The sequence below is a fragment of the Bombus terrestris genome, chromosome 8 (genome assembly GCF_910591885.1).
Source record: "Bombus terrestris chromosome 8, iyBomTerr1.2, whole genome shotgun sequence".
Classification (NCBI taxonomy): domain Eukaryota; kingdom Metazoa; phylum Arthropoda; class Insecta; order Hymenoptera; family Apidae; genus Bombus; species Bombus terrestris.
The window spans coordinates 5,850,334-5,873,609 of NC_063276.1; the positions used below are offsets into that span (position 1 = coordinate 5,850,334).

General features: G+C 40.4%; 1 protein-coding gene across 1 annotated transcript in view; it reads left to right on the forward strand.

The window, feature by feature from the left end:
- Positions 1 to 738: 738 nt before the first annotated feature.
- Positions 739 to 23,276, forward strand: part of LOC100648283 (aryl hydrocarbon receptor protein 1) — a 159,787-nt gene continuing 137,249 nt past the window's right edge. Inside the window, exon 1 of the mRNA XM_048408168.1 lies at positions 739 to 1,021. Within this exon, the coding sequence (XP_048264125.1) occupies positions 900 to 1,021 (122 nt within the window). The 5' untranslated portion in view covers positions 739 to 899. The remainder of the gene's footprint in view (positions 1,022 to 23,276) is intronic.

Below are 23,276 nucleotides of genomic sequence, written 5' to 3' on the forward strand. Positions count from 1 at the left end.
AAGGTTACGTAAAAGGAAGACACGGAAACCGAATTACTATCGAATTTTAATTATCGCATAGTATTGTCGAAACGCGTATTAACAAGTAAGATACGAGAATCGAATTCTAACTCTCGCGCGGTGTTTTTGCAAGTAATCGATCGTAAATGTATGCGTATTCATGACGAAGATACAAAAATCATCCTACTATTGGATTCTAACTCTCACACAGTGTCGTTAATTGTTAATTGAAACTAATTATTGTCAGATCTACGTGCGTGTACAAATAAAACACGAAAGTCGAATTGTAACTCTCGCACAGTGTTATCGAAAGTGATCGATTCTAACCTAAAGTTACGCGTATTCAAACGAAACGTTATACAGAGTCGCAACGACTCTCGATAGTCACGAGTCTCATTTAGGCGCGAAAAGAGGTAAAGAGAAGTGTGTCCATTATCAGTGGTACGTTGTTTGAAGTTGAAGAACAGCTGTCGCAGCTGCATCGTCCCGACGCCGAGCACCGGGATCGAGAGTGGAAAGCTCGACGCCGGCAGCTGGCCGACAAGCCAGTGACAGACAACGATGACGTAGCGTCGGCAAAGTCAAAGAAGAGCGTCACGGTCTGCACGGTGTACGCGCTGGACAGGACCGCCTCGGCGGGGCTGGGGGTGGTTGGGGGTGTTGTCGGTGTCGCTGGCGGTGGTGGAGGAGGCGGAGGAGGAGGAGGAGGAGGAGGAGGAAGTGGCGGTGGTAGCGGGACGAGCATCGGGGGTGGAGTGCAGGGGGTGGTCGCCGGGATTTGTGGACCAGCGAGCGCGTCCCTCGCGGCGACAGATTACGTGACGGCGGCATGCTATCCCCCGGGACCTCAGCTCACCCTGACCGCCTCTCACCCTCAGCCCCACGTCGTTGATCCCGCGATGACGCCCACCTCGGCGCCGGTACCGACTCCGACGACGGCGTCGGGACCCAACAACCCGGTCGCCATGAGCCAACTGGGAACCGTCTATGCCACCAAAAGACGACGTCGAAATGGAAAAAGGTTGGTAACACTGTATCCCATTATAGTGGATAAATGACCGTCAATGTATATATGCATATACAATGTATGAATGTATAGTGACTCATGTATCGAAAGTATTGGACATCTATTATAGAAAACTCTATTGATGCTGCAACGGAGCACAGCTGTTGTGATTATAATGGAGAAATACTGGCGCCACCTCTAAATAGATATTTTATTGTACGTCAGATACTTGAAAGCTAATTTGAGATTAAATTATCTCCTACAAAGTATGTTAAGTTAAGGTTAGGGATAATGTACAGTAGAGTCAGTCAGCCTGAAGCTGCTCGTATTTCCTTATTATACGAGTTTTTATCATTCGTCAACTAGCGCTAAATGAATTTACAAGAGTGTGAATCTAAAATTATAGGAACGTAAATCATGTATATGAATGAAAGTAAATTGATAAATTCGTAAGATATCAAGTAATCCCGCAAGTAATCCAAGATAATCAAGTATTATCTGAGACGAAGATGTACGTAGAAATTGCAATATATTTATAGCAATGCATCTCTATTGCATAGTCATTTTAAATGTACGATACGTGTTAAAAGTAATCCATTTGAATATCGAGGGTCATTAACATAGCGAGTATAATTGGCTGTTTAAATACTTTTGCGATCTTAGCGAAATATATACTTGCACCAAATATCTTGTAGCTTCTATGTATGTTTTCCGATTTGTTTCAAATTTGTTTCAAATTTGCGCCCCATTTTGCATAAAACACGTAACATATTGATGAAAAGATTTTATAAATGTTCAGATACTTTCGTGAGCAACTGGCAACTGTATATGCGGTAGGTACCTTATGATTAAAAGTAATAATATCTCAATTGGAATTTATCGAACCTTTTACGAAACTATTCCATCGAGATGATTTTCTATGAGATTAGAGTGCATGGTCGATGCTTTCATATGTAGCAATTTAAAGGGTAATTGACATTTTACTATGTCGATGGAGAACACTCTATCCACTCGTGTGCACGAAATGTCGCCGCATTTTATGCATTATGATAATGATGTTGCCTGTATAGTATACTAAATGAAACGAGAAAATCGTAGAACGAAAGTCGCGTATATACGGGTTTGATAAATTTCATTTTTTGTAAAGCGACGGCCGTAAAACCACGAAAATCACACCGAAGCGAACGTCGTTACGTTAATTGCAGCCGTTTCAGTAATTCAATTTATATCAAATTTATCTTCTCGTTTCTCTCCACACGTCGGCGTCAATTACCAACGTCTTACGTAATATATGACTAAAAAGGAAAAATAGCAATTGTCTGCACCACGAAATGCTGAATGCCGACGACATATTTCATACTTGTTTTCTTGTTACTTGGCTTCTAATTTGATTGTGTTCCCGTTGCTTGGATTATTCAAACGATCGTCTCCGCGCGTTTGTCGTGACTTACTCGTATATATGCAACCGGAATAAATCTGGAAAATAAGCTGAGTAGATATCAAGGTGGTGACTTCCCCTTGTTATACGCGTATAGATCTGTTGGAAGGTTTGGAAAACCAACGAAGGAAAGCGGGAAACGTAAGGGTGCTAATTTGTTAGCCATTCAAGAGAACGATAGGCCACGAAGTATCGTGACGCGGCGCATATACAATTCATGTGTCTAAAGCCGGTGCTAATGGGATCGAAGGAGGGTGTTTGCACGTGAAGCGCGTCCAATGGTGGACTTAACGTTCGCCAGTCGTTTCAAAGACATACATTTCATCCGATTTCAAGCCTCGAATAGTCTATAGGCAATGTTTTTCACATGAACACGATCGATTATGCGCTAACTCGACGGTTAGGTGTATGTATAGATCGTAAATTACAGAGCTGAACCGAGATTCGTCATTATTGCACCACGGCGGAACGCTAATAGGAGAATCTTTCATGTCGAATGCCTGTCCACTTTGTAATCGCTGCGATGTGATTGTCGTTGCCTTTGTAACTCTGTTTCTGGAACATTGTCTCGCGACATACTGAGATTTAGTGATCCCTTTTTAGACTCTGGATAATTACCCGTATGATTTCTTTCGCAATTTAGTGATATTCATTAAGGAAACGTGGAATCAAAGTTTCGAATTTAAGAGAAATAAAGTATTGGGAGTTTCGACGTGATTTACATCTTTAACCACGGACATAGGAGCGTTGGATAGTTGAATAAATTAAAACAATATATCTTGGTGATTGCATCCGAAAGTTTGTACTTTTTTGTGTCTTTCCACGAACGAGCACAACGCGACGTGTTTGTATCGCGGGAATGGTGTTGGACATTTATACTCAGGAAAGTCGTCGTGTAAGATATAAATTTTGGACGAGTTTAATCATCGCTTCGCAACTATGTATCGATACTAAACATTCTCGGAGGCACGCACAATTGACATTAGTAGTTTGTTATTCCGATTCGTATCTTTACGAAACAGAGATTTGTTTCGTCTTTTCCCTTTCGTGTCAAATATTTTATCTCTATTTTACCTATTCTATCTGTAATATTTTATGGATAAAGTATTGGGAAAGAAAGTATTCCAAAACATGTGACGCGAACGCAACGAATATGGAGATAAAGCGAGGAGAACAGGGAATTTCAATTGAAAAACAAAGATACCACGAAGACACCGATAAAACTTCAGTTTTCCTTGGATATTTCGTAATGGCTGATAGGATATTTTAAATAAGAAGGGCAACACGATCCGGCGACTTTTAATTCTCGCGGCGCGCGGCTACACGGAAATGTAGACGAGTGCACGCGTCTTGAACGCGACACTCGCGCTCGCACAGCTATCAGACACGCATAAATATAGTCGCAGGTACGCGCGACACACGATACATATACGTGTGTAATGTTCGATACATCAAGAGAAAGATAGACCGGGGATAACCGGTGCTAAGCTGACAGAGACGGAGTGCGGCACTGATTGCGAATAAGGGGAAGGCCTCTGGCCATGGAATATCCGCCTGAACTTTACTCGAATCGTTTGCATACGTTGCTCGTAATTAGTTGAGATATAGCCGAATCGGTCTAGCTTCCTCGCTTTCCTTTTTTCCCATTCTTTTTCATCGCGTGACGGTCAGCATCGTTGAATTAGCGAATAGAAATTTTTGGTAGTACGTTGATTTCCATCTTCCTTGGTCCGACGTTCGTTGCTCTTGTGGTTAACTGAGAGGGGTGAGTTTTTAGAAGATGAAATCTTAAGATGTTGGATAAAAGAAGCGTAGTTGAAAAAGTTGATAACCGAAAGAGTTTATCTTGCTAACGACGACGAATCGATCGTCTGTGTCGTTTATACCTTTAATTTTTAACAGTGTATGTGTAAGTTGAAATTTTTAACGTTTAAATCTTCAACATAGGTAAGTTTAAGACGTAAAAATATTCGAAGGTGCGGTTTTGTGATATTTCCATTAAAAAATAAAAAAGTTGTTGAAGGAAATATAGAAAGTAAAGCTGGCTATATGGTATCTGACTGCTTATACCGGGCTTGATAATGTAATCTGAGACAGGCTCAGACAAATTGTCAAATATGACACTATCAATTTTAAACGTGAAAGGATTAATTTTCACGCAAATGTTGGTAGGTGAACTTTTTGAGCGTCAAAAACGATATCGCGCAGGAGGAAATTTATTGGGCCGAGTTTTACAATTATAATCACGATTATTTATCGATAACCGGCCATACATATTCATGACAGTATAACATACATAAAAAAGACGCGTGACATAATCGACCGATAGGGTAATTTAAACCAACAGAGCCGTTTTATTGTAATGACTCACGTTACCCGAATGTATTTTACATTTGTCGATATTTGTATTTCACCGTATTACGTATATTTTCTTTTTTTTTTTCTCCCTCGGCTGATATGTCGGGGGTGAAATATACTTCTCCTTCCTGCGAAAGAACTCGCGGAATGACATTATTTCCTGGATTGCTAATTTGAATAAAACTCCGATTATCAAGGGGATAAAAACGTTCGACATGCTACTCAGAAGTTGAAGCTTTCGCGTATGAACCAAACCCTATATCTTACTCGTTGTTTCGTAAAATGCCATTTAACCCTGCTGTGGTTCTCAATCTTTTTATGTTTATTTAGAGATGAAAATTCGAAAAAATATACGAACATTAAGCAGGACAATAATCGAAGAAAAATGTAGAAAAGTTGTCGTTCACTGACAAAACAGTGCTAGACTAGAAAGCATGAAATATTAATTAGGATTTTCAATATCGTTTGACACCACACAGCTGATTACAAACTCTAGAAGCGTGCAAAAATTACTAAACATAGAAAGAATGTACATGTAATACGAAAAAAGTCGAAAAGTTTCTTGACGCAATCCTATGATACAGTATCTTTAAATTTTCTTACTTTAACTCTCCAAACCACCCAATATCCTTTCATCGAATCGAAGAAATTTTCTAACAGAAAAGTAGATAGAAAAATACGATTTGCTGGAAAACAACTGAAAGAACAGGGTTAACTACACCACCTTTCGTCTGCTTCGAGTTACGATCTCGTAAGAGAGAAGTAAAGAGTTTCATTTGGTGGGGTTGATTTCTCCTCGATCGTCTTCGATCCGTAGAACATCCGACGATCGACGATCGTTCTCGATTCGAGTTTCTTGACTCTGAGAGGAACTCGCCGTGCGATCAAAGGGATCACGGGCGAACAGCGTAATGGAGTTTTAAACGGTGTTTCGAGACGTACAGTCGACGATCCTCTTTCTCGTCGCTGCCCACTAGCTTCCCTTTGATACGATAAAGAACAGAGGAACAGAACGAGACCGACTATCCGGCAGAGAGTGGCCCCAGGGCGTTCTGTCTGGTTCGCTCTCTGTTTCTTCCTCGGCTTCTTCAACTCCTACGGATCCAAGGAGTCCTTCCCTCGGGCTCTGATGGACCTAGGCAAACGTAAGTTTTAAGGACGCGCCACTTCTACGCATTTCCTCGGGCTACACGAGGGATTTTGACTCCTATGGCTTGATTTGAGACTTGGATGAATCTTAGAGATTTAGAATAGGTAGAACAGATAGAGTTTTTGAACTATCGTCTTGTTGTTTCTGAATGATTTGCGAATTCGTTTAATCGTTTGGGTTAGTTTGGGAGGATTTGAGTTTTAGAAATAAATAGGACTTTGTGCCATTTTTTTCAGATGTTGTACATTTCAGTTGGACCGTTTGAATTGGAACATCTCGAGCTGGAAGCGTTTAATTCGACAGCATTTCGTTTGATGGCGTTGAATTATTGGTGTTTTAATTGGAATTGGAAACCTTCAGTACGAAAGCTTTTATCAATTTTACTTTGTGACAGCTTCCGAGTGAAAGCCGTCGTATCGTATTATATAAAGTGAATTGTTTTACGATTGATATAACGTCACCTGTTATTGAGAAATACTAGCGGCAAATATGAGAGGATTAATCCGAACAGACAGATCTTAACTGATATGTAGAATCATCTGAGACGTGAACTAAAAGCCACAAAATTGTAGAGAAGACCGAAGACTATTATGGATATTTGGAAAAATTCGTATTTCTACGAGGAGAGCTGAAAAAGTCGAATCTAAACGTAGATTTGTTGGGATGATGTCTTGCAATTAGATACGGTGTCTTGGACACCGTGTAGATCCCGTAGTTTACACCTGGTAATTAACATCCTGTACGCGTTACACTCGCGACAGTGTTCAACGAGACAACATCAGGCAACATAATCAATCGCGGAAAAGCGACCTCCCGTTTAAACGTTCGATCGCTAACGATCGACGGGAAGGGATGGTGAGCGGAGTTTCCCCAAAATTCCCGAGGGTTCGGGGAAGAAGGTGGCCCGCGATACACGATGCTCACCGTGGCCTAATGACAGCAGCTTCTATAATTTGGAGTTTTTGAGCGAACGGCCAAATTACCGGCGAACGAAGGGATTACTGTTATTACATGCGGCCGCGGACTCAGTCGAAACCTGATTATACTTTAGTCAGTCAGTCTCTCTCCGGTCTTCACTCGTTCGACTGTCAGCTTCGTTCTTGTTCGGCTGAGAAGGGGCCCGATCTCTTTTCAAACGATCCATCAACTACGCACACCATCGAAATTCGCCGACTACTCGGATTCCTTTTCCCTACGCGAGTCCACTTCGCGCTTTTTTAGACCCTTAGATCCTCCCTTCTCTTCCAAACTTTACACTCTTTCAAGTTGTTTTTCAGATTTTTAAGCTTTTCGTAGAATCCTTTCAAAGATCCCTCTCTCCGGTCTTGCAACGAGTTGGAAATTGCAGTTAAGTAGGAAATGGATATCGCGAGATTTAGACCGTTCGAATGTTCGCGATACATTCTACCTTTTAATTACTCGGAGCCAGTCGGTCTATCGAATTCGTCGATTCTCTGATTCCTTTTCTTACGCGAGTTCATTCGCGCTGTTTTAGATTCTCATATCTAGACGTCGGATACTTGTGCTTCTATGGGAACTATGAAAATGTACAAAGTGCGCATAATACGCAGAAATACAACAAATGTTTGTATAAATTTTACTTTTTTAGCTGTCCGCGTAAAAATATGAAATTGCATGAAAATCAGCGCTCTGTCTATACCTTCCCTATCTCTTCCAATCTTTGGAATCTCGCAAGCTTTTCAGACTTTTTCCGAAGGATCCCTTCGAAGGTCTCTTGCAACGAGTACGAAATTGCGTCCAGTGGGAAAAGGGTATCACGTGATTTCGATTTAGATGGATATTTCCGTTCGAATGTTCGCAACATGCTATCTTTTAATTACACCGGGCCAGCCGAAAGGTCTACTAACAGGCGGCGCATTCGGAAATTGCCAGAGCAACTAAAGAACCATTCACCAAGAGGTCGATGATTTCTTGATGGACAACAGCCATCGTGCCGGGTTTCGGCTGATTTGTTCTTAAGTAATTGCCGCGCATCCTTATGGTCTTCTAACGTGCGTTTATAGCCTTGTAATGAACCTGCTTCTGAGGCCTTTACTCCATTCAGCTGGCCAAACGTCTTCTGAACTCAAAGCCTTCGCTCTCTACAGATTTTCTGACGGTTTCTTCTCGCTCTCGTATAAAATATAACAATTATCCCACGTTTCAGGATTATTGAAATTACTTTCTATTACCGTTTTGTTACCGGATTTCTCCCGATTTTTCGCGGAGTTTCGATTAAAAATACTAGTCGATTTTCGCTGTATCGCACAGTGTTAGAAGGCGGTACGTTACAAGCAAAGGTTCGACACGTAACAATGTACGTTGCATTACAGTGAACTGAGTTTACAGTTTTAGGAATGTAATCGTTTGGTATTAACATCTCTTCGTTTATCTTTTTAAATTGATCGCAGTGACGATTTTAACGAATATAATATATAATCGATGAATACTGTGCATTCTGGCTGACAAAATTTGACCGTGTAATTAATCTTCAACTAATACAGCGCGAGTGCTACAATACTTCATCGGTGCACTAGAAAAGAAGTGGCGCAATTAGGAAAAGTCAATTTTCCAGGAAATTGATCTGGAATCGAAATGGAATGAATACTATTAATTGGAATACTTTCGTGAGACGGTGCAGTTTGCTCATATTTGGCCCGAATGGAGTAACATTGAGAAGCATAGTTCACGGAAGAGACGAGAGTGCTCGTAGAGTCAGCGAATGGTTTAGATATCGTATGATCGGGGCAAGATTTAATTCCGTAGCCGAAGGAGGATATCGTTTACCTACTTTCTACGTCGCAGCGAGCACACGCTGTAATTTAATAGACTCCCCTCGCGTTAGTCGGCGCCGTGATGCGTTTCGCTCGTGCGAGAGATATGTATAGCCCGAGCCGCGACAAGACCATTATTGCTGGAACACTCATAACTCCCGTAACCAGCCACACCCAGCAGATTTAACACCTCGTATCCAATTATAACGATGCCCCGTGTCACGCGTATAATTGGTGCCCCATTACATATTGCCGTGTCGCTTCCGACCCTGGTCTTCGTATTCCAACTCCTTCGCGACGTTCACTTTTCGCTGTCTCTCAATTCGACTCTCCTCTCGTTAAGAATGCTGCATATAGAAAATCATCCGATAATAAGAGGAACTATACCGCAGAAAGTGTGCACTCGCGTCTTTGTTAACTTTTATGTGAGGAAAACAGAGGTTGATCGACTACAACTGGAACTTTGTTAATTCGTAACATGGTTGTGCACGATTTGATAGAATCGTAGAGGATTAGAGGATATTTTTGCCATCATTTTCGGAGAAGTGGAATGTAAGTAGAAATTTCTTTCACGTTATAAAATATTATAATGCGAACTTTGGATATTTTTTACGCCCGTCTTTCATCAATAGTCGTTTATATTTGATTAGTGTTGAATTTGATGCTAAAATCAAATGAATGAATAATAGTGGTTATAGCATAATCGCCTTTCTGAATTTTCTGACGTACGAAATTAATCAGTGTCTGGAAGATATTAATAATTCATTCGCTATAATCAAATTTTTCTTTGCTCTTGGGGAAAAGGCTAGCGATTGCTTATCATTTCTCTTTTTAATGAGAATAGTAAACGTTTGGTAGCGATGCAATAATGTAATAATCAAGTGAGATAATCCAGTAACAAGCGTATAAAAGGAATACTGAAAAAGATATCGAAATATATGCACGTAATTTTCAAGTTTTATTACAAAGCATAAAAAAGTGTGAAATCATAGGAGGATTCTTTTGTAAGATTTTAAAGAATGATGGCTTTTGATTTAATACACTTCAGAAATTTCATGGAAATTACTTTTGGTTAGGAGATAATTACTCGTTAACTCCGCTCAAACATCATATCAAGCGTACTGTATCTTGCCTGTAATAGTTTCGCCACCAAACAAGAAGGAAACGTATTTCTTGAAAAATCCCTACATCACCTCGATCTAGATCTCATTTTTTACCACTCATTCTGAATTCATTGTCTGTAACCGCATTTTTCGTTGCCCTTGAAACCACGAAGCGAATATTGATCACAATTTTTCATTAGTGGCCGCCGTACCTAATGATATCAGTAAATTGACAAGTTAGAAACTGCAAGTCATAGATTTCCTGATTTTCCAATTTTCATTCGAATATTACAATCGGATAACTCATACTTTGGAAAGATTATCGAAAATTGCAAGCAACTTAATGCGAACTTCCGTTGTTTCTTCAACTTGTACCAAATCCGTTAACATTACGATATTTATTGATACCGATAATTCGTGACTCGATCGAGTCGTCAAATTTTATCAACGATATTTACCTCAATCGCACCGGAAGATAATAACATAAGAACAAAAGCAAAATAGTAAAATAACGAGAACATAAAACGATTCTCTCGCGTTCTTATAAAGAATTAACTCCGCTTCACCCGCAGCTCATTTCCAACAGGAATAAATGTTTGTGTTCCCATTCGAATCCCTGATTGTCTATTGTAAATAACGTCCGTTCCACGTAGAAACAAAGTTTCTACGAAGGATACCGAAAAGAGGGACGAGGGGAGGAGGGCGAGTCGATTAAACAATCGGCAGGACGCGCAGTGCATCTTCCACCCGCGATCAGGGCTGTTGGGCCCAAAGGGACCCCAGCCAGTGGTGAATGGGCCGCACAGCAAGGAATATCCGTCCTCGCGGTTACGGCACTGTGAATAGAGCCATAACGAAGTGAAACGTGCAGGTGAATTTATGCCGCAGGAACGGACGAGCGCTCCGGCATCGCTCGCCTCGTCTTTCCTCTTTCGTCCGCTCGAAAAGTCTTCTGACCGTGCGGAAAAAAGCGCGCGGAATTAATTGAAGCCCCAACGACCGCTCAGAATTGCTCATTAAGCCTCGTTAACTGCCCTAATTTGGGGATCGTACGGATGACCGGCGGAAAATAATTCACCCGTAAAAGCAACGAATCTTTGATTCAGGTTCTCGAGTTTCAATTTTTCTCTGAAAAATTGTATCGGATATTTTATAATTTTTCAATGTTTGTCACGGTATCTTCGAAGCGACTAATTTTTATTTCCAATTTGGAAAGTTTCAGTTTGAAAAAGACGTTTGGTAGAAAGAAATAATATCCTCGACTGTGTAATTTTTAGAAATTTTCTAATGGAATAGTGAAATCAATTATCGTAAAAGAGGAAACAGTATTATTGAGGAGAATGCGTCGCGAGAAATGAGTGAAATACGCGAAAGGATCGATGACAGGCGGAGAACGAGATGGAATCGGAGATTTCGTGGCGAAACAAGCGGCCCTGGCCACGAACGATGCACCGATCCGGCTTTGGGCCTGAGCTCGGGGCGAGCTGGTCCGGTACGGCGCTGTGTGTTTAACTATTCAATAATTCATCCCTCCATTCATCACCAGCCAAGTGTAAAATTTATCTTATTTTTATGTATTGGCCCCCTCCAGCTCGCCACCATGTATCAACTTCTTATTAGCCACGATTTGTTTGGCGCGCGCGGCACCCCGTCCTCTACCCTCCTCCACTAACCGATTTTTGTCCGTGTCCGGTAATAACGATGGCAATCCCTGCCGTTAAATCGTTTGATCGATCATCGATTCGAATTTTTTTCCATTGTCAGCCGTTCGTTGATCATCCTTAAAATTCGTTCACCATTGGTTCCCAATCGCTATGGATTGATGAACTAATACAGAGTGATGCAAAAGTAATACCAAATACAAAGATAATAATCCTAAAGTTTATTTTAAAATACTGTAGCGGACCGTTGCATTTTTCATTCAGTTGTACTCAGTTGTTTCTAAGGGATAACGATAAAACAATGAAACAAGTAATTTTGTAATCATTTTAGTTGTTGGTAATTCGAATTCGCTTAAAGTGGTTGTTATGTTAGTAGAATTGTGTTTTTGTATTACTCGGACTTGATTTGTTATTTTAATTAATTTCACGGCCGAGATATGTTCTTTACTAGTCGAGTATTGTATGTAACGTAAAATAAAGCTATTAAGAATAATGAAGCATAATTATTAGGCTGTGAATATTCATGCACATGTGGATGTTTCATATTTCGATGAGCGTAACTAAAGAAGTAGAATTTAAACAGAGGTTTGTTCTGTTACTAATTACTTATTATAACAAGTATATCTACCACGCTGTTTCCAGTTTCTTAACAATTATCACGTACATTTTTTTCATACACATTTTTATACAAAATAAAAGTTAAAATCAAATTTTCAACTTCTTCAACTTGTTCAATTTCTTATCGTCTTGTATGGTCAAACGCAGTATATCTATAAAAATATTTCTCTCACGTAAGATTTTAACTTTGAGATTGTGAACGATAAAGTTGTCGAAAAATGGAAGAGTTACGTTAATTCGTTAGGAGAACGCGCGAAATCGCAAATAAGATACATATATTATACAGATGGATTTTGCTTCGAATTTTCAATGAAAAAATGGCCACCTGAATTTCTTAATGGTCACCGGAATACGAAGCAGTCGGCATTTGGGTCGGCGAATATGGCAACGACTGGTTTCGCGTAACTGTTCATCAATCATTGAACTAAATGCGCATAAATTGCGCTAGAATGTTTTCCAAACGACCATCCTCTCGCCGATCTACTAAATCTTGCCAACAAAACCGTGGCAGGAAAACACTTTTTAAACGAATGCACGCCTTCTCTCTACCAAGCTATTAATTGTTTCTTGTACCTATCTACTTTAATGAACTGATATATTTATACCGTCCTCAGCCATGCATGGCAACTCGAACAACTTATGGTAAAAAATATGTTAAAAAAGGGCCAATCTCTGTAATTTCACTTTCTTTACTGTTGATGACTTTTTGTATACCTTTTATTATAGAAGTAATTAAATTTAGAGATAAAAGTATGTATTTCTCTGAGTTTTTGAAAGTGATATTCGAGATGGAAACATTATATTTTATATTAAAATTTATTTTAACTGACGAAGAATGGAATCAAGCAGTGGACAAATTCACGTATAGTTTTAACGAGTTGACAAACTCGATTTTCTTTCTATTTCGAATCCCTCTGACTTCTCTCTATTATCAAAGATTACCACGATTACTAAATTCATCCATAACGCGTTAGGTTACGAGTAATGTAAGAACAAATAGACTCCGAGCAAAATAATGTCGTCGCTACATGCAATCATCGAATGAAGACGAATTTGAATTTTCCGACTCTTCCCCGATCAGTTATAAATAAACGGACGCGATCACAGTATCTAGAGTATCTCCGAGTATCTTATCGAGTTACGCGAAAAGCATTAACGAGTATTTATTCCGCGATTTATACTTCGTATTAACGACTCACGCTTACGGCTGTATATTAATTTATTGTTTTAAATATATTCGACGGTTACAACAACGAGCAATCTCGTCATTAAGCCTCATGTACCTACGTTCTATTCACATAAAGATCTGAGGTGATATATGCGTCCGTGATAGTTGTAGTTGCCAGCTGTAGATGTTGCTGCTGGGGTATTGCTAATTATTCTTCTATTTCGATGCGTGGAAGAAAAATCGGATCACGGGCGCCGTTAAATCGAACCCGGGTCCCTAACGTTCGTAACCTAAGGCGCTAACAACTTTCTTTTTATAGCGTTTATTGACCAGTATTTGTGTACTACATATGTGTGTTTTTAAGGTTTACAATTGTAACTTAAATTTAAGTCGCTGTAGAGCGGTGCTTATATACGATATTGTTCTTTTCTTTCTATCTCTGTCCTGAAAACCTGGTCGCAAAAACAGGACAGTTCGTTAGTCTATTTGGTTTCGGAGGGGCTGTGGGATTTTGGGAAGGCGAGGCGCTAATAACTGCGCTACCGTGTCCGTTGCTAGTTAGTGTCGAGTGGCGGTATTTGTTGTCGAGTGCCGCCACAGATCTACACACATAAGAAATTGTTTCATACGTTTCAACTGATCAAAATCGAATGAAACAAAGTACGTGTTAAGCCCAGCTCGGAGCTAAACTGTCAATAAGAAATATCTCCTTTCTTAAAAAAAAAAAAAAAAAAAAAATAGTCCATTTTCCGCTCCACATATCGGTACATGCATATTTTATTATCGGCCAGTACAATGCGAATCAAAGGATGGAATATATTCCTTGACAACCAGTTTGGTCCACGCACCGGTTCAGGTCCTCGATCAATCGACCGTGTTTTCGAAGCAGATCGTGCACGCACGCGCGTATCTGTTTAAGAACGTCCTTCTTCGAAGCGGTCTCTGTGTAATTACGATCATCAAGCCCTCTATCCTCGCGGTGAGAAAAACGGATGCTTGAAAAACCAAATGACAGCCTCTGGTGACGTAATGACAATGAGGTGGCCGCCTTCTGGCACCGGAAGTACCTGCTACTCGAGGACCAGGCACCAGCGGTCGGTGTCATACGCCATATCGTCTTCTTTTTTCTCTCTCTCTTTTTTTCTCTCTTTTTTTTCTTTCTCTTTCTCTTTCTCGGTGCGTAACGAATAAATGGCTAAATTGCCGAGGAACGAGGCTAATTATCGAGCTTCGTGGAAAAAAACAAGGATCGGTCGGTTTGCGTATACGTTCGGTCAATTTTGGAAGTTCGACTAGCATGATTACTGGCTTTCGGGATGAAACGTCCGACGATTTCCTTCGAACTGACAGGAGGAAGCGTTCTAGGGGTGAATGGAAGCGGATGTGCACGTCTTAGGGACACGTTCGGTTCAGGTATCGAGCTCTAGAACTATGGCGGAATAGAATAATTTTATTTATCTGGATTGCTTTTATCGCAGTGGATTTTTAGTTAATTCGTTTGCTTATTGCTACGTAAGTCGTTATTATACGTGAACGAAAGGTACGCATAATAGGTAGAGTGCGGCTATTTATGCAGATGCATATCTTCGTGAATGTAATTTAGAAAAAATGAGACCCGAGTAGAGAATTGTTTTATTCAGTAAAAAAAAAAATTATAAGGGATATCACACTTCCGATATTTTACCTATCTTTCTATTTCTCCCACAAACGCATCAAAATTTGCAATGTAGTAATAGGTAATGGCGAAGATTGATGAATTTCTTATTGCATGAACTCCAATTATGTAGTTCATCTCTCGGGGGATTCAAATAATGGAATTCTACTGTATGCTACTTTCATCTAGATATGTATCTATAGATAGTAATAGTATTCTTCGTGTTGTACATCTGTTTTTAATAGGGGGTTTCAGGATTGAAAGTTTAATTAATAAGGAAAAGGGGGAAGGGAAAGGACGCATGTACCGTTTCGAGGAAGCGGGAGGATGTAATTTCGTGGAATACGCGAAATAATTATCGAAACAGCGCGATACGAGGGCCGGTGTTCCGCTATTTCGTGTAATTAGTTTGTCGACGGTATCATTAGTTCGAGTATCGTTGTTGCTCTTCCTTCGTGGACCTTCATTCGATTCGCACATTGTGCCTCGTGTTCGCTGGTCGGTATATCCTGACCTCTTTTCCCGCTGCCAAGGTGTGGCTGTGTTTTTAGAACACGGTGAAACCATATCGTCGCAATCGACACGCGTTTCGATTCTCTCCTTTCGATCCAAAAGAAATTTCAGCCTAAACTTTTTTCAGTTTTACTTCATCCTGAGAATTATTTACCTATTAGCGAGAAGAAGAAAGAATAAATAAAGTTGACGTCCAAACGAAGGCAACCGTCCAAGTTTTAAGTTGTTTCTATTCGCACGTTCCTAATAGCGATATACGTTTCGAAATATCCACAAAAATAGAGAATAATTATGTTACAAATTACTACAATCGTCACAAATACCTTCAGAATTCATTTTGGAATTTATTATTATTTATGTCACATTACTGCGACAAATAATCTTGTGAAAATAAGCCATTTATTTTTCACAACGAATAAAAGGAGATAGTTTTAACCGCCTATTATAATTATACTATTTAACTTGTAAGAAGCACGTGCCAGTTTAGAAAAATTATTTTACTACCGTTCATAATAATAAAAATGCACATAACCGATATTTTACGAAACGATATCGAGCATCATCATGTCAAAACAAAAAGGACATCGTCCTTTAAAATGAAAAGAAACATAATTTTGTTATACGTTAATGAATAGCGAAGCGGTCAATTATTTTCTACTTCAAACCACTTTGCTGAAAAATTAAATTTTCTCAGTCGCATCGTTGTTGATGCACAAAACAGCGAATAAGTTAAGGGCTTCTCATCTCGCACATCATCTCACAGCCCATCTCATAGCTCATCTCATAGCTTCAGAAAGTTTTTATCGTAGTTTTTCTACGACCTATCAGACCTTGGCGAGGCAAAGCGGCTGCCGGTCCTCGACAAGTCGGTCAGGCCGTCATCGTCGTCGCTGCATCCCCTTCATTTCGCTATCCGCTCGTTTCGGTAGAATTTGCATTCAAGGAACGCGAAATTGGGCGGTGCAAAGATAGAGCTAATGCTCGCGGGGCGGACCACCGCGCCGTATAAACACAGGGTAGTCGATGCCTTTCTGGCTTCATCATCTTCGCCCTGTGTATACGCGGTTGCGTTCGACTTTCCACCAGGTTGATGCGCGGCCCGCGAGAATTGCGGGATCGCGAGATTGCGAGATTGCGAAATTGCGAACTCCAGCAACGTTTCAAGTTTTCTACCACAAAACTGCTATTCTCTATTTTTCTATCGATGCACGCCTTACGTATCGTTAGATACTCTCTTCTTCCTTTGAAAGAAATTTACGCAAAGCCTGCAATTTACGACTACATTTTTCCAAATCATTCTCTCGGAACATGTAATGAAATTGCTAAATTAAATACAATATCATTATCGGTACAACGCACGTGAAGAAGCGAGGCTAATTTTCAGTTTCTACGTACTTTCGTATTTTACTTTGTAAAATGCACAGAAAAAATCGCAAATCAATAATTATAGGTGCGTATAGTAAAGTAATCATAGAACAGACGATAGAAGATAATGTTTCATTTATTTTGCTACGTTGGAAAGCTCGGTCATAAAAGAGTCGAGATTTTCCTCTCTGTATCATTTCCAAATGAAGTGATTAATAAGCGATTCCTCGTCCCAAGCTTTCCACTATTAATATCGCCCATGTTCCACGAAATGTTCGTTTCCCACTCTATTAACGACAGTCATATTTAAACAGTTAAAATTATTTCTTTTTGTTATTTTCAATCACGAAGATTCCGCGTTACCTTTGTCGTGATATTTTTATACGATTGTAAGTTTGCTCGTTAATTGGAAGAACCCAAAGGACCTACTAAGTTGCGCATAAAAAATCCATGGAAATTACCAATTACGGCGTAACGTGACTTTTTAAAGAGGCAGCATCGGGCAACGAGCTGGCGGCTCGTACGAAAAAATACGATCGTCTTGTCAGAAGGATCGCGTGACGTAGTTAGTTGGTACCGATCGCCGAGGAATTAAATGTTAAGATCGAGATGACAGTGTATTAAAGCGTTTTACGATAAACATTCGGTCGCCGTAGGGAAGATGGAATCCTCGTGCACGGTAGGAATTAATTAATGAAAAGGCGACGCGCTACAGATTGGCGTGAAATTGCCGGTTCAGCGGGGCCGAATTCGCGGTAAATACCAATATTCTGTCGCGGTCGGAATTTCGAATAAATATGAACGCGTCGATCAACGTATCATTTCTATGCTAATGGTATCGATACGCCGCCGCCGCCACTCTGGTATTGCCTGCTTAAAGGCCGATTTACACGTACTTGAATACCGGCCCATGTTGCGATTTTGTAATTACAGCAGCGTAATAAACGCCGAATAACAATCGAACTCGTTTCCCCCTATTAGTTCGTTACAGTTGCAAAAACAAGGATCTGCGAAACGAGCTGTTTCCGATACGTATTATAGGCGAAACAACAAGTTGTAGCGGCTAATGGCGCCCGGTTCGGTTATTTTCATAAGAAAATTGTGACAGTCTGTCGAACAGGCGAAATAACAACCTTCGTGCGTTTTTGTCAAGGCAATCAAATTGACAAGGTTTTGACGAAAAAGTGGTAATTCGTATATTTTAAAGATGATTTCAGAGAAAACTTGGGAACTGTGTTATTATGGTATCGAATAAAGGGTAGTCTGGTACTTTTGAAAAGTTGCGAGTAGACAAAACCGATTACAAAACTGTCATTTCGACCGTTTTCGATATTCGACGATTGTTTGAAAATATCTACAAAAAGGCTACGCGGATATACCATCGATATTCAGCCATCGATAGCCAGCAACAAAACAACTCGGAACATCAAAAGTAACATTAGCCGCAGTCTGCATCGTCGGTTTGATGGCCAGCTTTTATCCGATACGCCAATTTGTTGGTCGGACACACCGGAGACCCTTAGGTCCAAATGTGTATCCGGAGATGGGCGAAACGTGCGTTCCACGTTCGAAAAGCCGGTGATCAAGGGTAAAAATGAAGTCTTCTCTCCCGCGCAGACTTGTCTCCTGGTGATATGTAAATTTCTGCGGTGCATATCGCTGTTACAAATTCGAAGGCAGACCTGGAGGGGGAGGGGGAAGAGAGATCGGCCCGTAGCCCCAGCGCCGACTGTGTAGACGTGTAATCTTCGGAGCTAGCCACTAGGCGGGGTAATAACACGCTCGCGATCACAACGTCGGGGTATCAAGATGCTAGCCAGCGGAGCCGTGCACGTAGCGCGAAATCGGTAGCAAGTACCTAACAGGTGAAGAACTCGGAGTGATTTTCTCTTATGGTGTGCTCGACCGGGGCCAGATCGGCGTGTTAGCGGCGTTTATTTTAACCGTTTCGAGCCGCGATACCGATTATTACGATATTACCGTAGGTGTGTCGCGAGCCTGCGGAATTGAATGTCGGCCGATCGGTCAGCCAAGGCTTCGTGGGAGAGATTCGAGATTTGCACAAGAATTGCATCCGTTGAGAATCTCAGAACGATTCACTGACAGAATTTTTAAGGAGGCTCCGAAGATACTGAGAAGAGAAAGAAACGGATTGGCTGCAAGGTAGAAGGGAAAAGAATGAGCAGTAGCAAGGGAAAGGTCCTTGAGTAAAGTTTTATGTGCATTGTACTGGCTGTGTGCGATTAAGTAGGTTGAACAATTTTTGGTCAATCAATCGAGTCGATTTAATTCGCATAATTCATACATACACACACTTGGTACGTTATTTAGAGCGACCATACTAAATTCCAAATTTTTACACGGTATATGTGTGTTTTGAGTAATCAGATTTGAATATGTTAATTTAGACGTTTTTGCGACCAGGTTAGCTTAATCGTTGGAGAATGTCCGTGTCATTTAACCAAAGATAAACGCGTGGACAAGCTCTGTTTAAAAACTTGAACTTAAATCGCTGAAGTGGGTCGACTGATTGTCAGTCGATGAAGCAAAAATTACTTAATGTAAACGCAGTTTATGCGACAAGATCGTCGACAAATTCACGTAAAGAGACTTCCTGTCCCCACAAAAGATCAAGTACGTGATCGTCATATCGTTTTCCCTCGCGTGCCGTAGAAGCATCGTTCGCGGCTTGAAAAACGCGCCGCGCGCCCGCTGCGCCCGTAATTTCGGAATTCTTCTAACAGTGTAAACGCCCACTTGATGTTTTCGATATCGTGTAATCGTACGGAGCGGCCTCGCGGGACAATATTATGTGCCGTAACGTTCGTATAAATTTTCGAGGGCGAGGTGCCGCGTTTTTGCCGGTCGATCCGTATTAATTAGCATAATTTCAGGCGCGCTGTCGGCTGGCAGGTGGGACAAGAGCGAGCTCGTTTCCGGCAGCCGCCGCCGTCACCCAGCGACTTGATTTATTTAATAAAATTACAGACGGAAGAAAAAACGCGCTCCCGGGCTCACGTACGCGATCGCGACGCGATACGAACAGGATCCGTGGATCCCTGATCGATACTTAACAAAATAACGGTAATGAGAATAAATTGAATAGCATGGGTAAATAACGCAGGGTAATGCGAGTAAATTAACATGCCGGATCAAACGAAAGTAATAATTGATTACGCTACACGAGTTATTGGTATATAATTGATGCATGAACAACGTAATTACAATACGTACGAAGATGTTATAATCGATCAAAGGAAACCGATTGATGCGATGATTGGTTGATTGTAGAAATTGTTGTACCTCTGTTTGTTGGCGATAGTATGCTTATGGGAAATGAGATGAAACAATGAAATCACGAAGGAATGATTAATATATTAAAGTAAAATACCTAATGTATAAAATTGCCTGTTATTCTTTCTAACACTTTGAAAGAAATTTTACAAATTTCTTTTCCTACTAAATATTCTTCCAAAAATTCTTCCTGACCACCTATCGTTTCTCAAATAATCTGCCTCAATTATCGTATATTTTATGACATTACCAGTTGTCTTAATATGTATTTAAGAACAAAGACATATTTTCTCAATTGTCCAATAAGGATCAGCATATATTATTTCGAAGATCTGTTGACTGCCGTATTTATTACAGTTGCTTGAGATGGAATGGAAAATACGTATCTGTTTATGTGTGTGAATAAGCAGGTTCCTTTGTCAGTTCGATGGACTTTCGTGGAAGGGTATTAAGATCGACATCGATTCGCAGAGAGAATGAAATCAATTTATCAGCCGGGCTGCCCGGGCTGACGAATGCGTTTCTGAACGAGGCAACACCCACGCGCGGGCCGGTCGCGCGATCAATGTTGTCAGCGTAATTAATTCGCTGGCATTACGCACACAGCAACTCGCGAACGATTAACAAATCGATTTATTTCGCGTGTGTTGAGGCCTCGGCTTCCAAACCCGTGTCTTTGCGCAATTGTTCAATGCGACGCTGTGAAATTTATCAGCGACAGCGTTATCGGTATCGATCGTAATTTTTGAACGTAGATGAATTAAATGGAATTAGCTAAGATTCGACAGCTTGAAATTTAACCTTCGAGTTTGTACAGAATAATCGAACTTGTACAGTAATTTGTATAAGACACTATTTGTACGGACACGTTTTTCAATATGACAAGCGCAAAAGAAGAACGTAACATGTCCATTTTTGTTAATTTTTTTGGTAGTTTTACGATTATAAGTTTCTCGCAGATAGGTAATAAGTCTATGAAATTTTAAATAACTGTACTTTACGGAGAAACGCCGCTCTAAATGATAAGAAGAAAAGCGATAAAGAAAAAATAGGCGTGAATGGACAAGGAAAATTCGTACGTATTTTCTTCCATTCGCGTTTATTCCAATTGTTTTTGTCATCTGGTAGTCGATCGTTTGAAAAATCGGCCGCTTTTAAGAATAATCGGTAGACGCGGTTGCAACATGATAGTCGCGCAGCGGTGTACGCAACAGTTACGCGACCGATCCGGTGTCGCCATTTTAGAGATTTTTCCGTCAGTTTTTTTCTTTTCGCTCCAATCTCTATGCTTTCCATCTACTTTCTTACGTTGCTCCTACGATTCTCGAGAAATCTTTAGTTTAATCGTAATGCCATAACATTCGCATTAGCAGATAAATAGATCATCATCGAAGAACTGATCCTAAATTTTTTGGTTGGTAGTGCACAGTGCACACATAATAGGCAAAAATATACACATTTTTCAAAATATAGTACTCTCTGTAGTAGTATTTTGTAAGTAAAACAATTTCCTATCTAGCTTCTAGCTTCCTAATTCTATCCCCAAAAGATCAATTTGCATATATATCTACAATCTATTAATTTTGTATCCGAATAATGGAATTAATAAAAGAAACGAAGTTGATCGGTTTAACTTCTGTTTACTCATAGATTCGAGCGCGCTGCTTCACGTTGGAGATTTCAATGCCTGGACACAGTCCACTAGACACGATCGTGTTCGATTTTTCATAAGACAAATCTCAATCAATTTCCTCAGGACATTTTCTCCGATCCTGTTATAAAACTTCATTCAATATAACGATCAATTTCCAATTATCTGTTCCTCGATAAAAGCTTAAGTACATCTACCCCGTTATCTTCGTCAAACATCTCAGATAACGACGTCATCGTTCGGACATGTAGTATCTGCCATTGAAGAGCAAACCGAAGCAAATGGATAGCTATTAAAAAGCAAGCGGCGAGGATGGCCGGATAAAACGCGTAGCAGGTGTAACATAAAATGCAACGGGCTTTGGTAGAAGAGAACTCCAGTTTAGGTTCACCGAACGACTCGAGTTCCAGCGCGAGAAAGAGTCGCGTTTCGCGAATCGGAGGAGTACCTTTACCTGGGCTGGCCTGTTGCAGGAACTGCAATGACTGCTATACGATCTACATACCAGCTAATAGGTGTAGCTAACCGGAAAAAGAGAGTCACTCGACCATTCGATGTCCGTTTGTTTACATAGACGTGAGTGGCGTGTGCATTTTTATAGGGAGGATCGGATATCGGGGCGTCGAGTTAAGTTACAGTTGGCCTTTTCTCTCCTTTCTATCGTTCCCTTCTCTTCTAAGCTTCCCCCTCTCATTCTCCTAACGCTTAACCCCTTCCCTTTTACTTTTCGTTATTACCTTGTTTTTGGTTAGTAAACGGTGGAAATTTGTTGAACGATTCGCATTCGATGTCAGCAACATTGATATTGTACTTCGCGATGTTCCATTTTTGCCTCAATTTCTTTCTGCTAGCTCTATTTTATAGTATCCTGTGAATCTTCTTTCTTTTGCTAATTATATTTTAACGAGTTTACTAGCTTTGCTAATTTAGACACGTTGATCGAAGCTATTTCTATATAGTGTCACTCCTATTGGATCTTTATGAAAATTTTATAAAAAAAAAGGATACGGAAATGGATAAAGGAAACTAGGAAGATCGTTGAGAAATATTTGCAGAAAATTCTGTAAAGGACAAGAGTTTCTTAAATGTTACGTTGATTTTCTTGTTGGACAATAAAAATTGAAGACTAGTCATGTCTAAGATGAGGGAAGGACAGTGATTCTATTAAATGCCCGATGATTTTCCAACGAGTGGTCAGAGAATGTCCGACTTACCGACAAATTGTCCAGTCTGGACGTAAGTAGTTTAAATTACATCCTCGATTACGAAGTCCAGAGACGCGTGGGACGGCGAAAGTCTGTCACTGGTGTGCTCTAATCGCGATATAGTCGCAAACTTTCCAGCCTTTCGTATCTCCCCCTACTGCAGTTCAAGAGGGAATTGCAGTTGTATCGCGACGTGATTGTTCAGCGTCAGTTCGCTATCGATTATTGTTATTGCAGCAGCTTGTCGGTGGAAAATAGACACGACATGCACCGAAAGGTGTCTATAGTCAGCAAAGTGTAAAGAATTGATCACTGTGT